Source organism: Adiantum capillus-veneris, chromosome 10, assembly GCF_014529385.1.
Source record: "Adiantum capillus-veneris isolate H3 chromosome 10, ASM1452938v2, whole genome shotgun sequence".
Taxonomy (NCBI): Eukaryota; Viridiplantae; Streptophyta; class Polypodiopsida; order Polypodiales; family Pteridaceae; genus Adiantum; species Adiantum capillus-veneris.
In genome coordinates, this window is record NC_140940.1 from 5,127,243 (window position 1) to 5,145,231 (window position 17,989).

The window sequence follows — 17,989 nt, forward strand, 5'->3', positions numbered from 1 at the left end:
CAAATCTAGAAGTATCCTTCCAATATCTTCTAGCAACAAATACTTCAACTCATTAGCTCTCCACACATTCACGATTGCTATGAGGACACGTTTTTCCTACTCCTCAAAGGTGTTTAACCTTCGCATCAGCTCCCTTCTTCCTTGATGCCCCGCTTGGAAGGTTTTCCAAAGGCCTTCTAATCCAAGGAGCAGAGTTGTTTGTGCTTGTGTGATTTCTTTACTCATGGAATCCATCTTCAAGGTCTATAGATGCTATCACAGAAAAAGAATCCTTCATTTCATGCAAGATATGACTCAACAACGTTCTTTTGTCAAGTCCTCCATGGCCCACAATCTTCAACTTTGACCTTGGGATAGGGTATCTAATGCAATTCCCACAATCCTCAGCTTTGACCTTGGAGAGTTAGATCCAGGGTTTGATGAGGGAGTGTCTAATGCAAGTGGTGAAGATGATTATGCTCGAGACTTTAGAAATTGCAACAAAATATGAGCTCTATCTAATCCTATGAGAATAGAGAAATCCTCAAATATAGTACTCTACATAGATTCTTAAACTATCCTAATGAAGCAAGCTTGGCAAGATCCAAAAGGGTATTCAATCGCATGATAATGTAATCAAACTTGCTATTTGTGAAGTGACTATATCTCATACTGTACCAAATGATGGAGAAGTGGTATCTTAAGGCTAAAACTTTAGATTCAAATGGCCTTGATTCAAGTCGTTAAAGGGGATTTAGAGCTTGATGTATACATTGCAAGATATACTCTAAGGTGACTAATCTCTCCATAGACAAGAGATTTGAGGAGAGTTCTTAAAGAAGCAAGAGATTGAAAGCTTTCACTCATTCCAAAACATAGTCAAGCTTATAGACCACGAAAGAGCCATAGCTACATTTTTTATAAGCCGATTGTACTCCTCCAACAAGTTGCATTATGGACGCCATAAGTCCAACAACCTCTGCCATGAAACTGTAGTTTCTCAAAACCACCTCTATTATACATAGGTAATAGGCTTCCGCAGACACTTCCCTCAAAAGATGCAGATAACAAGCTTTTGCAGAGACCTTCAAAAGATGCAAGTAATAAAATTTTACAGATGTCCCTCGCACAAAGTGTGCAAATTTTTGTCGTATGCAAGTAATAAGCTTCTGCAAAAGCCTTCTCTCAAAAGGTGTGTACATGGAGTTGCAAAAAAATCAACAACAAAGAAGTCATGCTTGCCTCAGAGATTCTATTGTGGACATGGAGTTGGAAAAAACAATGGAGTTAGAAAAAACGAAGAAGTCCTACCTGACTCAGAGATTCACAATAGAAGAAGGATTCTCGTTCACCGTAGCGTTTCCAGACTCCGAGCAGAAATCCTTGGATGACTAGCAAGTCCAGTGCACGACTGCAACAAGTAAGTTGTGAACCATGCGCCCTTCCTCTCTCTCTCTCTCTCTCTCTCATGTTCATGAAACACCACGGCAGCAGCTTCAACATGCGATCACGGATGCTCTTTCCTTGCCTTCCTTACATGTAGTAAAATATGGGCGGGTTCTGGGCTACGAGTTCTGCCTTTCGCATGTAATCATGGATGCTCTTTCCTTGCCTTCCTTACATGTAGTAAAATATGGGCGGGTTCTGGGCTACGAGTTCTGCCTTTCGCATGTGAAAGGTCACAATGGAGTTGAGATCTTTCATTTCGGAGTAAGTTAGAACTCTAATGTCACCTACGCTGGGGTAAACAAGGCCTACACTAATGTGGAGATGGCGGCATTGCTTGCTATTAGAGAGAGAGAGAGAGAGAGAGAGAGAGAGAGAGAGAGAGCTCTTGATTGCATTGATTGGCAGAGCAGAGCAGAGCAACACGGAGAGAGAGAGAGAGAGAGAGAGAGAGATACACTGCGTTGATCGACACAGCAGAGCAGAGCAGCGGGGAGAGAGAGAGAGCGCTTAGGAGAAAGATAATCTATTTTTACTAGAAAGCCTAAAAAATCCTAACAAATGTGTACACAATTTGATAGGCACCACGCCTATATCACTCTTGCAAGCAGGCAATGCCAACAATGGTGATTAAAATGGTTGCCCCTTCTTCCTTTGGAGGAGAATGAAGTCTGCCAAGGAAATCTGCGAAGGTGCGGTTGGTGGCTTGTCTGGCTCGGCGCGACGGGTTATGCAGGGGTGGCAGATCTGCATCTTCCTGGTGGCATCGTTGATCCTCCCATTGAAGGTGCTAGGCTCTCCTCAAAAGCCAGGGGTGGATGTGTTGTCTTCGGCTTCGAGTTGGTGTTTTCGACTGTTATTTTTTGTGATGCTGATGGAGCTCTCAGGCTCCCCCCTTATGCGGAATGGTGTGCGGATATTGGTCTGGTGGCCCGTCTCTGATGGGTGGTGGTCTTGGAAGTCTTTCCTTGTTGATTCCTTCGACGGCTCGGTGGACATGTAGGTGAAAGTGGCAGATTCCCCTGTTTGGTGGCATTCCCGTGCTAGTTCTTCTCGGCATTAGTAGACATCTCAGGTGATGGAGTTTGACTATTGTTCTGCGGATTTATGTGTTGTCGATCGGGTGGCTCCCAATATCAGCCGATGGATGGTTAGCTATGTAATCTAATGTTTGTCCCTTGAGGGGGTGGTGCCATGGATTGTCGTGAGCATGGCTTTGTAATTTTTTTTTGGCTTTAATACATTAAACACTCACAATTTTGTGAGTTCTGCAAAAAAAAAAAGCTTTATAACAATGTATGCAAGCAAGGGTATGTGTGTGTGTGTGTGTGTGTGTGTGTGTGAGAGAGAGAGAGAGAGAGAGAGAGAGATGTCAACTTTTTTTTATAAAAAAAAAATTGCTCGCTATCATGTACTCAACCTTAAGACACTATAGAATTGAGTTGAGCAAAATTTTACAAAAGATTCAAGTCTGAAGTTCTTTATCAGTCAAATTGGGGTTTCTATCATGTCGTGCAATATATTCCATATTTCTTACTTGTACTATCATACAAGCAAACTTTATCTTTGCAAAAATTATCTTCTTCCTCACATCCCTTTAAAATTGTTTTAAAGGAGTTCAAAGTTATCCAAATGCATGTGTGCATACTATTTGTGCACGCGGTGTCTCCCACATAGATGGAAAGAGATAGAGAGAGGAGCATTCCTTGAAGGATGGATGAGTGATTCTAATTGAGCTACCAAGTCAAGAATCCATATTGTGCTTGAAATAAAAAGCAATAGTGAACAATGGGCTGCATCACTTAATTAGATACCATACATCCCTTTTTGGTACAGTCACTAACCTTTTTATTCAATACATTGTGACACATATAGAGATATATATAGATTAGCTTTAATCAAAATGCACATGGAAATATTATTTATTTAGGAGTTATAAACCAAAGTCAAACTTAAAGTACAAGGTTAGATGAAAGCACAATTATATTATTATTTAGGAACTTCATTCATACAGATGTGTGAGCCATGCAAGCCTATCACTAGCTCACATGCAAGCCCATCACTATACATATACATGTGTGTGTATGTGTGTGTGTGTGTGTACACACACACACACACACACATATGTAATCACTCCATAATCAAGTCCATATGTATTCACTCCATCATCAAGTCCATCTAATAGTTTTTCGTTTAAGTTCATGCACGATGCTACAAGGGTACGAACATCACTGAATAATTTTTGTCTCATGCAAACCTTATACAAACTCAATGAGATCCGCAATGAGTCAGCTACTGGATCTCAATGATTCAAATGCTGCCTATTAAAGGAGTGCAAAGAAACAAAGAGAGAGAGAGAGAGAGAGAGAACATGCAATGATACACATTATTGCTATTGTGATTCAAGGCTTTGCTTACAGTGGCACTTCCCAATCAACCGTGTTGCTTCCTTACGAGCATGGTAGCATATGCTGCCAGACTACGGACAATGGGCTTGACATCTGGGTCGACAGTTCTCACCAAGTAAGTTCGACATCTCGTGCATCACACCCTTGATCATATCAGAATGCACCAGAGGAGAGTTTAACTTTAGGCGCTTTTGACAATTTGGCTTGTGTTTACCGACGCAACATAGTTATAGGGAATCGCCATTTTGAGGTCTCCATTTCACATTCCCATTCCAATTTCCCGCTCTAAATTCCCATTCCTTGATTCATGTGAGTATCCATAACAAGGAATGGCATTCCAAGTTGGTGCCATCCCTATTCCTTCTTGTTTTGGGTAACTATACTACATGGTAGGCTCCACATGGGCATTGTTGGATGATTGCTACTTCTTGAAAAGAACTTGACATAGGCCTTCAAGTGTTGGATTGTAAAGCATTCACAAGTGTCTCCTCATGAAGCATTCAGATTTTGGGTTGGAAAAATCAACATGCAAATTTTTCTTTTAGAATTAAAGAAAAAAAAATGTAGGTAGATGAGTGTCATGCGGTGGCAACTGAAGAGAACTCCCTACTTAGTGCCAGATCTACCTTGCTAGTTGAATGGATGTGGCAAAATCATCCAACTACATTGGGTTTGGGTCCATCATAATCTTGTGTCTCTATGGATAGTGCAAGTGACTCGATTACTAGTGAATAGACCCCCCCCCCCCCCCCCCCCCCCCCTAAAGCAAGCCATCCCAACAAGCACCACAGGAATGGTGATCATTACATTGCAAAGATCCACGGCCCCAAGGTAAGTCCCAAGACAAGCGTCGCCTTGTGGATGATTGCGCACACACTCGCACTATGGCTATGGTGATGGCATGGTGGAAACACACCTCTAAAGGTCGTACTGCTGACAGTATTCTTGCAGAGAGAGCTAACATAGGGATGGTTGTGATGAAGTGGCACTGTCGAAGGGGCATATGGCATGATAGATGTACCACATGGTAAAAAATGATTATGAGACCACACATTGCCAACTCCGAAGGTGAGTATCGAAGAACTCTGGCTTGCCATAGTGTTGTTACATGCAATTTGCTCTTGCTTTAGTGGGAGGGGGGGTCCCTTAGTACATAACAAAGTTATCTTATAGACTACCAAGGTCATGTGAGCATGCTCCTAGATGCTCCAAGGAGCGTGCCAAATTCAGAGACAAATTCTTTGCAATAAATCCCAATCCTCATTCTTTTAAATGAATCGATGTGGCACAAATCTAATGATGTCCTCTTATGGTGCAAAAAATGCCCGTTCTAAAAGAATCTCCCCTCTATCATGCAGTGTTCGGGAAAAGTGTATCTCATCTTATCCTTGAGTCTGTTGCAAAATCAAAGTAGCCGATTGAAGGGAGGGCAAGAAGGAGAAAAATTCGCTTAAAATACGTGGAAAATAGTGTAATTTTACAAAAACTTTGGCTAGTATTGTAAAATTTCCGATTCACATTTGTCTTAGAAATATTTTTGAATGTTTGTGAAAATAATTTTTCCCTAAAACTGCCTCTATGGGCTTTCGTAGGCCAAGAAGAGACACGGAGAGAGAGAGAGAGAGAGAGAGAGAGAGAGAGAGAGAGAGAGAGAGAGAGAGAGAGAGAGAGAGAGAGAGAGAGAGAGAGAGAGTCATAATAATCAATATCTAATTCTCCTAAATGATTTTCTCATGTTAAACTGATCATTTAATATGGGGAAGTGCCAGGGGAGAAAAAGCTAGAATATTGGTTAAGCTAGCAGACCGGCCATAGTAGGGGTCCAAAGGAGGGAAAATAGGGATCCAAAGGGGGGGGCATATGCAAAAGAGCCATGTGAAACAATGGGCTTAAAAGACCCTAAGGTTCAGCCCATTAAGACTTCCAAAATGCTAAGGTTCCAAACTTCAAAGGTTGTGTCCAAAGGTCAAAAGCCTAGGGAAATTGGATGCTTTGTGTGTGTCCCAAAAGTCTTTCTCAAGCCCTACAAAGGAGGGGGCGAGCCCAAGAAGTAGGGGATGAGAGAGAAACTCACACACATACACACAAGCTTCCTTTGTACACAAGGGGAAAGAGGGACACATGTCAGCTTCTTAGCCCAGATGCCCACAAGGTGTACTCAAATTCTATTGGATGGCCTTGGAGGTGGACCATTGAGAATTAGGCTAGAGTAAGTCTAGTTTAACTAATTTAAGAACACTTAATAAAAGAACCAATAAGAATTAAGCTCTCTAGAAGAATATTGGACAGTCTTCCAAGGGGTCCAATGAGCATTCAACAGCCCAATGGCTTGCCTGATTCCTATTGGCCAGGAGGCAAAGGGGTCCAATGAGAGTTTAGTTGCATTTATTAATTACCTAAAGCTCTCACAAAAGGGAAAAGGGGAACACATGTCAGAAGGCTATCACGTATGCTGCTTAATTTCCATTGGTTGAGGCTGGGGAGGTCCAATAGGATGTGAGCATGAGCAAATAGCAAGAGGGGTCGACCAAGAGAGAGGGGGCTGATTTTTCAAAGGCATTATTCACTTACACACACACAAAATCTATGTGCAAAGCAAGAAGACTCTCTCTCTCCTTCTCAAGCTTTAATGGAAAGCTTACCACCTACTCCAAGCTTGTGAGAAGGGAGGCCTAAACCAACAACTCTTGGATTTGTGATGCAAATCCAACCAAGATCCAAGCTTCAATGCATGCTCATCTCCTCTACCATGCTAATTACTAAGCTAAGCTATGCTAATAAGAGTGATTATGTGAGGGGATGTACATCTTGCTCGTAAGAATACTCCTTCTTCCTCTCAATCTAATCTCATACCCTGCTAGCTCTCACCATCTTCGAAAGTGTTTGAGGTCTTGGGTCTGAGACCGTGAGGGAATTGATGTTGTGTTTGATAAGTGTTTTGCTTAGTGCATGAAGTTTCCATCTTCATTGCACTAGCTAGTATTGAAGGAACACAAAGAATTGTATTGTAAAATGTATCACTTGATGGGAGAAACCATACTACAAAGCCTTTTGGAGGGGGGACCGGCTCCATGCAAATCTGGTCCTCAACTGTTGTCATTTACTTAATTTCTCTTTGTTTTGAAGTATTGTTCATGCTATCTAACTAGGTGTTATACTTTTTGTTGCTCTTTCCACCCAAGCACTCTTGTTATTCTCATTAGGAATCTATTCTAATGAAATGTTCACTATGTTCATGCTATTTTCCGCTACACACAAGTTACTAGACCATTAAATGTTACATTGGTATATCGTTTCTTCCTCAAGAAGGGAGGTGCTCAAGCTAGCTATAAATGGTTGGTATTATTAATTGCATGTGAGTAAGTAGAATAGGGATTTTTCGTGCAGATAACGGGGCATCACTATCAAGAGCTATGGTCTTAATAGTAGAGTCCTACGGGGCTTGCCTATGACTTAACCACTATTGAGCTATTAGAAGCTTGACAGGAGCCGGTGTTGTTTCGGTGTTGAACGATCCTCTCTTCTATTCCTTGCAATTAATGGTATTCGAACCACGGGTACAGTAGCTTGAGTGCTTTTTCTAAAGGGGTAAAGAGGAGTAGAAACTAGGGCTTGAAGTGCCAAAGTACGCCTAAAAAGTTTACACCTAAAAGTTGTTAGAATGGCTGACAATAGTAAAGAGAGTGAAATTAATGTTGATAACTTTGATTTTGCTAATGAGCAGGCTACTAATGATGCCCCGATGCTTGTTAACTATCTTGTTTCTAGGCTTCAATAAGCCATGGCAACCATCCCTCCCTCCAAAGTGAAGTGCAACGGCAGCTTCATGCTCATGGGATTCTCCAAGCTCCCCACCAAGACGAGAGAGCACCTAGGAAGCCTCCTTGCGGGACTTCCAAAAGAGGGCCTCTCTCCGATTCGGGAAGAAGAAGAGGATCCATATGAAGGACTCAGAAATTTGCTCCTTGATGACGCATATCCTTCTCAAAGGAGAATTCAAGAGCCCCCACCCAAGGAACGAGAAAGAAGTGAGTCTCCTGCCTCCTCGGCGGAGATTGCTCCACGAAGACGGTGGGCTAAACGCTCTCCATCACCTCCAAAACGGAGAAGACCATCGGATACTTCTCCACACCATACTTCAAAGAGGGATGACAAAAAGCAAGAGAAGAAAAAGGTGAGAAAGAGGACACCCTCTTCTCCATCTTCTTCATCCTCTTCCTCTTATGAAAGTAATGGTGAAGACAAAGAAGATCAAGGCAAGAAAAAGGTGAGAAAGAGGTCACCCTCTTCTCCATCTTCCTCAAATTCTTCACCTTCTGAAGAAAGTGATGGTGCAACCTTTGAACCATCAAAAAGAAGGGGCCATAGGAAATCCTATGCCGCGTGGAAGAGGTCATTCAAGCTCAAGACGTTCAAAGAGGGAGGGAAGAGCATCTCTTTCCTTACCTACGATGGCACCTTTGGTGCTACGAACAAAGTCTTAGCCTTTATCCAACAATTCGATGCGGCGTTTGGAGATGAGGGCTTCACGGAGTCCTCTAAGCTACACCATGTAGCTATGCACTTTCAAAAGTCCACCAAGCAATGGTGGTCTAGCGTATGGGCCAACGGTGAAGCTCCACGAACATGGAAAGCTTTAAGAGCTTCCATTATGAAGTAGTTTCTGGCCATCGATGCCAAAGACAAAGTACTCATGGAATGGCGAAGCTTGAAGCTCTCTCCCTACGAATCCATTCACAAATATGTAGACAAGTTTTGGGACCTACAACTCAAAGCCACTGTCTTCAAAAAGTTGGATTTTGGAGAGAAAAAGCAACAATTTTGTGTGGGCTTAACTGAAGAAATGGCAGAGTATGTCAACTCCCAAAGGCCACGCACCATATCGGCGGTTATACACCATACTATGGTGGCTTCTCGAATCAATTTCCAAACGGGGGCTAAAAGAAATTCCAAGACCATGGAAAACAAGGGTTCCAATGAGCCTAAGGGGAAGGACAATGTCCAAAAGTTTCCTAAGGGCAACTCCAACAAAGCTAAAGAGAAGGGAGTTTACAAAGGCAAAAATAAACTCTCTCCTGAAGAGCTTGAGCGTTATCACAAGGATAACCGCTATTTCAAGTGCAGCAAGCAAGAGCATGCGTATCGTGCTTGTCCCCAAAAGAACAACCGCCATGAGCCTCCTAGAGCTACCTTGGTTGAAATCCAAGAGGAGGAAACTCACCACAAAGGATCTCCTCTATGCCATGCTTGGGAAAGGTAAGAGAACATGATGCTTTTATTCTCTTTGACCCTGGTTCTACTCATGAATTCATATCCATAGAGTTGGCCACCAAGCTAGGCATACAAGCCTATGAGATGGAGATGTCCTACCCACAGACGGTGCTTTTAAAGGGGCAAGAAGCTTCAGTCACTCCCTTAATTGGGAAATTGAGGCTCCATCATGTCCAAAGCTATGTGGACAAAGAGGCCTTCTTTTTCTCTCCTCTAAAGCATGAGGATGTAATCCTAGGGGCACCATGGTTTGATTGCATCGCTGCCAATGTTAAATTCCCTGAAAGAAGAATCTCCTTTACGTTCTGGGAAAAAGATATGTACATAGATGCTAAGGAAATGGGTAACACCATGCCCATTGTACATACACAAGCTTTCAAGAAGTCAATAAAGAGCTCTTTTTCCTGTACATTTTTTTGTTAAAGATTCTCAAAATGAATCTAATGTTTTAGCAAAAGGAAATATACACAATCAAAAGGAATTAGAGTTATCCAATTTTCTCAAGGGGTTTCAAGATGTCTTTATTGACGACATCCCTTGTGAGCTACCTCCTAAACGAGGCAATGATGACCATGCAATTGAACTTCTTCTAGGAAGTTCACCGCCTAACAAACCTCCTTATAGAGTTTCTCAAGCTCAACAAGAGGAGATTATGAGCCAAGTGCATGAGTTAGTTGAGAAGGGCATGGTTAGGCTAGCTCATCTCCATTTTGTTCTCCTGTGCTACTAGTGCAAAAGAAAGACGGCATATATCGTATGTGTATCAACTATAGAGCACTAAATAGGATCACTATCAAAATAGGTTTCCGTTTCACAGGTAGAAGACCTATTTGATAATCTACAAGGATCGACCTACTTCAGTAGGATTGACCTAAAAAGTGGCTATCATCAAATAAGGATAGTTGATCAAGACATTGTAAAGACCGCATTTTGCACTATGTTTGGTCTTTACGAATATATTGTCATGCCTTTTGGATTGACCATGCACCATCCACATTCAACCGCTTGATGGAGAAGCTATTCAGGCCTCATCGAACCTTTACTGGAGAGTTCTTTGATGATATCATCATCTACTCTGATTCATTAGATGAACACAAGCAACACCTCCAGGTAATATTTCAAGTTTTAAGAGAGAATAAACATTATGTTAATCGGAAGAAAAGTGAATTTTTCTTACAAGAGATTCAATATTTAGGTCACATTATCTCTCAAGATGGCATCCGAATGGATCCATCAAAGTTAGAGGTAATAAAAGGATGGTCTAAACCAAGGAATCTTCATGAGCTAAGAAGCTTTATAGGTATGTGTGCATACTATAGACGCTTCATAGAAAAGTTCTCACTAATAGTAGGACCATTACATGACCTAACAAAGAAAAACGTTAGGTACACATGGTCTGCCAAGGAGAACAATGCTTTCGAAAAGCTTACCTCTCAACCTGTGCTTACACTACCGAATCTCTCAAAGCCATTTGAGGTCCAATGTGATGCTTGTAGTGATTGCCGTGGAGCTGTTTTTCTCCAAGAAGGGCACGCCATAGGCTATGAAAGTCGAAGGCTCGAGCCTGTTGAGCAAGCTCTAGGAATATATGAAAAGGGATTGCTCGCAGTTCTACATGCCTTAGACTCATGGAAGCACTATTTATTGGGGACTCTTTTCATTGTGCGAACGGATCACCAAAGTCTTAAGTACTTCCTGACGCAGACCAAGCTCTCCGACAAACAAATGAGGCCCGGGTAAATTTTCTTTCACAATTTCATTTTCATATTGCTCACATTGATGGCAAGCATCATCAAGTAGCCGATGCACTCTCAAGAAGGCCGAGAGTGGATGCGGTTTCCATAGCAACTCACAATGATCTATCTTCTATGATAGATGAGTATGCTATTGATCCCGATTTTAGAGATGTGATTTCAACCCTTGCACTAGGGAAGAAAGAGGAACCATTTACTTTACAAGATGGTTATCTTCTCTATGACAATAGACTATGCGTTACTAACTCACTCCGTGAGAAAGTAATGTACGAATCTCATGCTCCTCCTTATGCGGGGCATAGAGGGACATATTTCTACTGGCCTACCATGAAAACCAACATACAAGAGTATGTTTCTAAATGTGTGGTATGCCAAAAGACAAAGTTTGATAGAGGGAAGCAACCTGGATTGCTTCAACCTTTGCCAATCCCTAATTGACTATGGGAGAGAATATCCATGGATTTTATCTTTGGATTGCCTACGTCTATCATGCGAATGCGGGAATATGGACGATAGTAGACAGGTTTAGTAAACAAGCTCACTTTATACCTGTCAAAAAGACTATCAAAGCCCATCACATGGCAACCCTCTTCATTTCACAAATCTTCAAGTACCATGGCTTGCCAATGTCCATAGTGTCGGATAGAGATCCTAGAATGACAGTAATTTTTGGAAGGGTTTCTTTGAGAATTTAGGGACAAGGCTAAATTTCTCTTTGGCCTATCACTTGCAAACGGATGGCCAACGTGAAATAGCTAACCTAACAATTCTCGATCTACTAAAAGCCTATGTAACGGAATTAGATCAAAGATCCCAATGGGAGAAATACTTACCCTTAGTGGAGTATGACTACAATAACATTGTACATACTTCCACGAGAAAAGCACCTTTCGAGGTAATTGAGGGAAGATCAAAAAGTTCCTTGCTACTTAAGGTACACGAGAAGATCTTCACTGCAGATGAGTATAGCCGAGACCTACAAGAATCTTTCCAAAAGATTAAGAATGCTATCTCTATCTCACAGCAAAGGAAAAAGGCTGTTGCTTACAAGCACAGAAGAGCCCAAGCCTTTAAATAAAATGATTGGGTCTTACTCAAATTTCCCAAGGCTCGATTAAGGCACACGACGGACAAGAATCCTACGGGACACCAAAAGTACTATGCTATGTTAGCAAAACGGTACTATGGTCCCTTCCAGATTCTTAGGCCAATCAATGAGATGGCCTATCAACTCAAGTTGCCCAACCATTGGCTCATACACAATGCTTTCCATGTGAGCCTACTAAAGCCTTACAAAGGAGACACTGCAAGAGGTACTTCACATTAGCGACGCTGCAGTGCGACGTTTAAAAGTGAAATCCACGGCGTCGCTATGGGCGTCGCTATTTTATTTGTTACAGAGAGATTAGGTTAAGATTTAAATTAGATTATGTTAGATTACATTTAGATTTATGTTTATGTTGGGTTTAAGATTAGGTTAGATTTAGATTTACGTTAGATTAAGATTAAGTTAGATTTAAAATTAGGGTAATATTAAAGATTAGCTAGCTATGTTAGATTTAAGTTAGATTACATTTAGGTTTAGGATTTAAGATTGCATTAGATTTAAAATTATGTTGAGTTTAATATTAAATTAGATTTAGATTTAAGATTAACTAGATTAAATTTAGATTTAAGTTAGATTACATTTAGGTTTAGGTTAGATTTAACATTAGATTAGATTTATGTTTATTTTGAGTTTAAGAATAGATTAGATCTAAATTTATGTTCGACTTAAGATTAGATTAGATTTAGGTTAGATTTTAGTGCATGTCAATGAAGGCACGCTTTGCCCAAATTGGAGCAAACACTAGTTACACAACAATATGTATATTCCCATCAGAACCTGACACCTATTAACTCACACACTAACCATATTCAATTAGCCACGAATCACCACATGTTCAATTAGGTTAGATTTAAGATTAGATTTTGGATTGAGTTTTTATATTAGAGTCTACCTTTGGGATTACGGTAAAAAATTAGAGTTAGACGAACAGTGATCCCTCTCTTCGTCTCTACGGATGTAACCTTAAGTTGGAAAGCTTTCAACGGCATGATACTCAGATTTGAGGCCAACATGTATGTTAAGTATGGAGCTTGATTTATCCCTTGTAATTTTATGTGTTAAAAATGCACATTTGTAAGGCCCCCATTATGAGGAGAAGCCATCGTGCGTGAAGAAAAATAACTCGCTGGAAAATAAAATCACTCACCGGAAACCAAAATTTTGCCGAACATTCCTTTTCGCCGGAATATTATGGCCGGACGGCGGCCGAAAAGTGGTCAAAAACCGATCGATCAGTTGGTCGGTTGGCCGGTGGCCGGTAGTCAATGGCAGGTGGTCGCTGGTCGGAAGTCAATGGCCGGTGGCCGATGGCCGAGCTCAATGGCCAGTGGCCGAATTCAAAAGCGGACTTGTCTTCTCAAGGGCGGTCACACATGGGCGGATTGGAGGGTCCGATTTGGACTTATCTACACTAGGGCGGCTACACATGGCTGCCTCTCATGAGAGATGGTAGATCTTTTGGCCTATAAAAGGAGGCCATTTATACACACATTATATAGTGTGAAGTTGATGCAACAAGGTGGGTGTGAGGTGGTGAGAGTGAAGCAAGGCGGGAGCTCCAAAAGGGGGTAATCCCTTTGTAACCTACTTCTTGTTTTGAAGTACTAAAGCCATTGAGAGGCTGATTTTCCGTGGACATAGCCCACATCGGGTGAACCACGTATATCATGTGTTCTCTCTCTCTCTCTCTCTCTCTCTCTCTCTCTCTCTACTCTATAATCTATTGTGTATGTAAATTAGCTCTCTCTCCATTAAGTAATCTACTCAATTATCTACTTAGCTACGTCTTATTTCCTAACAACTGGTATCAGAGCAAGGTTTGATCGTAGCTAAAGTATCTCAAGGAAAGGATTCCTTGAATTGAGTGGGAGTTATGGCAGAGGAAGGGAAACTCAAGATTGAGAAGTTCAACGGTAAAAACTACCAACATTGGAAGATGCAGATTGTAGACTATCTCTACCAGAAGGACCTCTATTTGCCACTAGGCGGTCTTGCGAAGAAGCCCGCAACAATGGCAGATGAAGCATGGATTGTCCTTGATCGAAAATCATTGGGAACAATCCGGTTAAGCTTGGCGTCAATGGTGGCCTTCAATGTTTCAGAGATGAAGACCACGGAGGACTTGATGAAGTCACTTGACGACTTTACGAGAAACCATCGGCATCCAATAAGGTATTTCTTATGAAACTCTTGTTCAATCTAAAGATGGCAAAGAATGGTTCAATTTCAGAACACCTAAATGACTTTAACACAAAAATAAGTCAACTTCGATCAGTGAAAATCAATTTCATTGACGAAGTGCGAGCTCTCCTTATACTATCATCTCTACCGTATATTTGGGACAGCCTTGTGATGGCTGTAAATAATTCTATTTCTGGCACAAATACTCTTAAGTTTGATGATGTTGTGGGTGTTCTCCTAAGCAAGGAAATACGAAGGAGAAGCATAGGAGAATCATCAAGTGTTGCACTGTTAGTGGAAACAAGAGGAAGGCCTAAGGAGAGGTTCAAAAACCAAAAGGGTCGTGACCATTCAAGACGGAGCAAGTCACGCACAAACTCGGTTCTTAAATGTTGGAATTGCGGCAAGAAGGGCCACGTCAAGAAGGATTGTTGGTCTAAGAAGAAGAAGGAGACTGAGTCTCAAGACAACAAACCAACATCGGACGCCATTGTGGCAGGTAAAGTAGAGCAAGGTGCTCTAATTCTCTCATTAGACAATGTGTCTAATTCTTGGATAGTAGATTCCGGGGCTTCATTCCATGCGACACCACACAAGCAACATTTTCAAGATTACACCAAAGGTAATTTGGGGTATGTATACTTGGGAGATGATGAAGCTTGTGAGATTGTCGGCAAAGGTACAATTTCTGTCAAAACTGCTAACGGAAATGAATGGAAGCTTAAAGATGTTAGGCATGTTCCTTCTCTTTGGAAAAATTTGATCTCTACAGGACAATTGGCGATGAAGGTCACAACATTGCATTCGGAAACAAACGGTGGAAGATCTCAAAGGGATCTTTGGTGGTTGCCAAGGGAGAAAAGGCCGGTACACTTTACTTGTGTACTATCAGCACGCAACCTTCAGGATGTGGAGCAACTACAGAAGTTGACAGTGCAGTGTGGCACTACCGGCTTGGGGATATGAGTGCCAAAGGAATGCAAATCCTTCAAACAAAGAAGCTTTTGCCAGGTTTGAAAGAAGGGGACTTAGAGTTCTATGAAGATTGTGTTTATGGTAAACAAAAGAGGGTAAAATTTCAAAAATCTAGAAATGAAAGAAAAAATAAAAAACTTGAGTTGGTTCATTCTGATGTTTGGGGTCCTGCAAGTACACTATCACTTGGTGGCTCATTGTACTATGTAACATTCATAGGCGATGCGACTAGAAAAACATGGGTTTATGTCATGAAGAATAAGTCCGATGTATTTTCCATATTTCAAACGTGGAAAGCCTTTGTGGAGAATGAAATAGGTACCAAGGTTAAATGCCTCATTTTCGACAATGGAGGCGAATATTGCAGCCAAGCTTTTGAAAGATTTTGTGCTAGCAATGGCATTCGGAGGCAAAGGACAACCCCAAGGACACCTCAACAAAATGGGATTTTAGAAAGGATGAACATGACAATCAGGGAGCGAGCACGAAGCATGCGGCTACATGCAGGCCTACCGCTTGAGCTTTGGGTGAAAGCTGTAAGTACGTCTGTGTACTTAATCAACCGGTCACCCTCAACGGCATTGGATGGGGGAGTTCCAAAAGAGGCATGGACAAGTAAACTGGTGAATTATGCATTTCTCAAACTGATTGGGTGTGAGGCTTTCATACACATAGATAGAAGCCTAAGATCAAAGCTAGATGCAAAGTCCAAAAAGTGTTTCTTCATTGGCTATGGAGAAGGTGACTTTGGGTATCGCCTATGGAATCCTGAAGATGGTAAAATCTTAAGGAGTAGGGATGTAATTTTTAACGAACAAAATATGTACAAAGATTACTTAAAAAGAAAACAAACAAAAGAAACAGGTGATGAGTACATGGATCTTGAGGATGGTGAAGACTCAAGGACTGCAAACGGTGACAATGTGCAACACAATAACCAAATGAGGAGCCTCAACCTATTCCCCAAAGATCTACAAGAGAAAGTAGACCTCCAGAAAGGTTTGTTCCTTCCTTCAACCATCTCTTGATCTCAGATTCTGGAGAGCCAGAATCATACGAAGAAGCTATGCAACACGAATCCAAAGAAAAATGGACGAAGAGCATGTAAGTGGAGATGGACTCACTACATCGCAACCAAACATGGGAGTTGGTTGAGTTGCCTAAAGATAAGCGGGCACTTCAAAACAAATGGGTGTACAAGCTAAAGGAAGAAGAAGGTGAGAAGAAAAAGTACACGTCTGGGCTTGTGGTAAAAGGGTTTTCTCAAAAGAAAGGTATTGACTTTAATGAAATATTTTCTCCTGTTGTAAAAATGAACTTAATTAGGCTTGCCTTAAGCTTTGTGGCTACTCATGATCTAAATCTTGAGCAAATGAATGTAAATACGGCATCCCCTCACAGTGACTTAGAGAAGGAAATCTACATGCTTCAACCAAAGGGTTATGAAGTAAAAGGTAAGGAGAAAATGGTTTGCAGATTAAAGAAAATCTTGTATGGTTTAAAGCAAGCATAAAGACAATGGTACTTGAAGTTTGATCGATGGATGTTAGATCATGGATTCAAAAGACGCAACTCAGATCATTGCGTCTAAACAAAGAATTTGGGAGATGGGAAGTTCATCATCCTAATGTTGTATGTTGATGACATGCTGATTGCAAGTGCTAACATGCAGGACATCAAAGACCTAAAAGAGGAGCTGCCTAAATCTTTTTCAATGAAAGATTTAGGTACTGCAAAGAGGATACTTGGTATGAAGATATCAAGGGAAAGGACGAAGAAGACAATAAAGCTATCTCAAGAGGATTACATCAAGAAGGTACTAGAAAGTTTTGCAATGCAAAATGCAAAAACGGTTTCTACACCTTTGGATGGTCACTTTAAACTAACCAAGGATATGTGTCCAAAGAAACAAGAGGAGATAGCCTATATGTCTAAAGTTCCATATGCTGCAGCGGTAGGTTCTCTTATGTATGCTATGGTCTGGACAAGGCCAGACATTGCACATCCAGTAAGAGTTGTAAGTAGGTTCATGGACAACCCAGGTAAAGAGCATTGGCAAGCTGTGAAGTGGATACTTAGGCATCTAAAAGGGACAACAACAAATGCTTTGTATTTTGGAGGAAGTGATATTTTTCTAGAAGGGTATGCTGATGCAGATACGATAGGTGACAAAGATACTCGAAGGAGCACTACTAGCTATGTCTTCACGGTTGGAGGCACGGTAGTAAGCTGGGCTTTAAAGTTGCAGAAAGTGGTCGCACTTTCTACCATGGAAGCAGAGTATGTAGCAATGACAGAGGCAAGCAAAGAAATTCTGTGGCTTCACAGATTCTTAAAAGAGCTTGGATTCAAACAAGACAATTGCGTCTTGTACAGTGATAGCCAAAGCGCTATCCATCTTGCGAAGAACTCAGCCTTTCATTCAAGGACGAAGCACATTGAGATGAGATATCACTTCATACGCACTCTTTTGGAAGAGGGACAGCTAAAGCTAAGAGAGGTGCATACACGTGAAAATCCTGCAGACATGTTTACAAAGGTGGTCAACAAGGAGAAGTTGAGATTTTGCTCATCTTCAATCGGCATTCAAAGATAAGAAGACATGATGGAAAGCAGTCACAGGTTTGGTTTGGGGATCAGTCTCCAAGTGGGAGATTGTTAAGTATGGAGCCTGATTTACCCCTTGTAATTTTTTGTGTTAAAATGCACATTTGTAATGCCCCCATTATGAGGAGAAGCCATTGTGCGTGAAGAAAAATAACTCTCTGAAAACCGAATTTCATTGGAATATTCCTTTTTGCCAAAATATTATGGCCAGACGGCGACCAAAAACTGGTCGGAAAACGACCGATCGGTTGGTCGGTTGG

The 17,989-nt window shown here is 41.4% G+C and overlaps 1 protein-coding gene across 2 annotated transcripts in view; it reads right to left on the reverse strand.

Moving 5' to 3' along the window:
• Positions 1 to 1,696, reverse strand: part of LOC147448389 (uncharacterized) — a 79,871-nt gene extending 78,175 nt beyond the window's left edge. Inside the window, exons 1-3 of one of the 2 annotated variants that reach the window (XM_086522364.1) lie at positions 1,517 to 1,696; positions 1,291 to 1,390; positions 843 to 1,064 (exon numbers count right to left, since the gene is read on the reverse strand). In XM_086522364.1, the coding sequence (XP_086378490.1) occupies positions 843 to 1,064; positions 1,291 to 1,390; positions 1,517 to 1,566 (372 nt within the window). In that variant the 5' untranslated portion in view covers positions 1,567 to 1,696. Of the gene's footprint in view, positions 1 to 842; positions 1,065 to 1,290 lie in introns of those variants that run through there. The other variant, XR_015189492.1, reaches the window with a different exon arrangement.
• Positions 1,697 to 17,989: the final 16,293 nt, after the last annotated feature.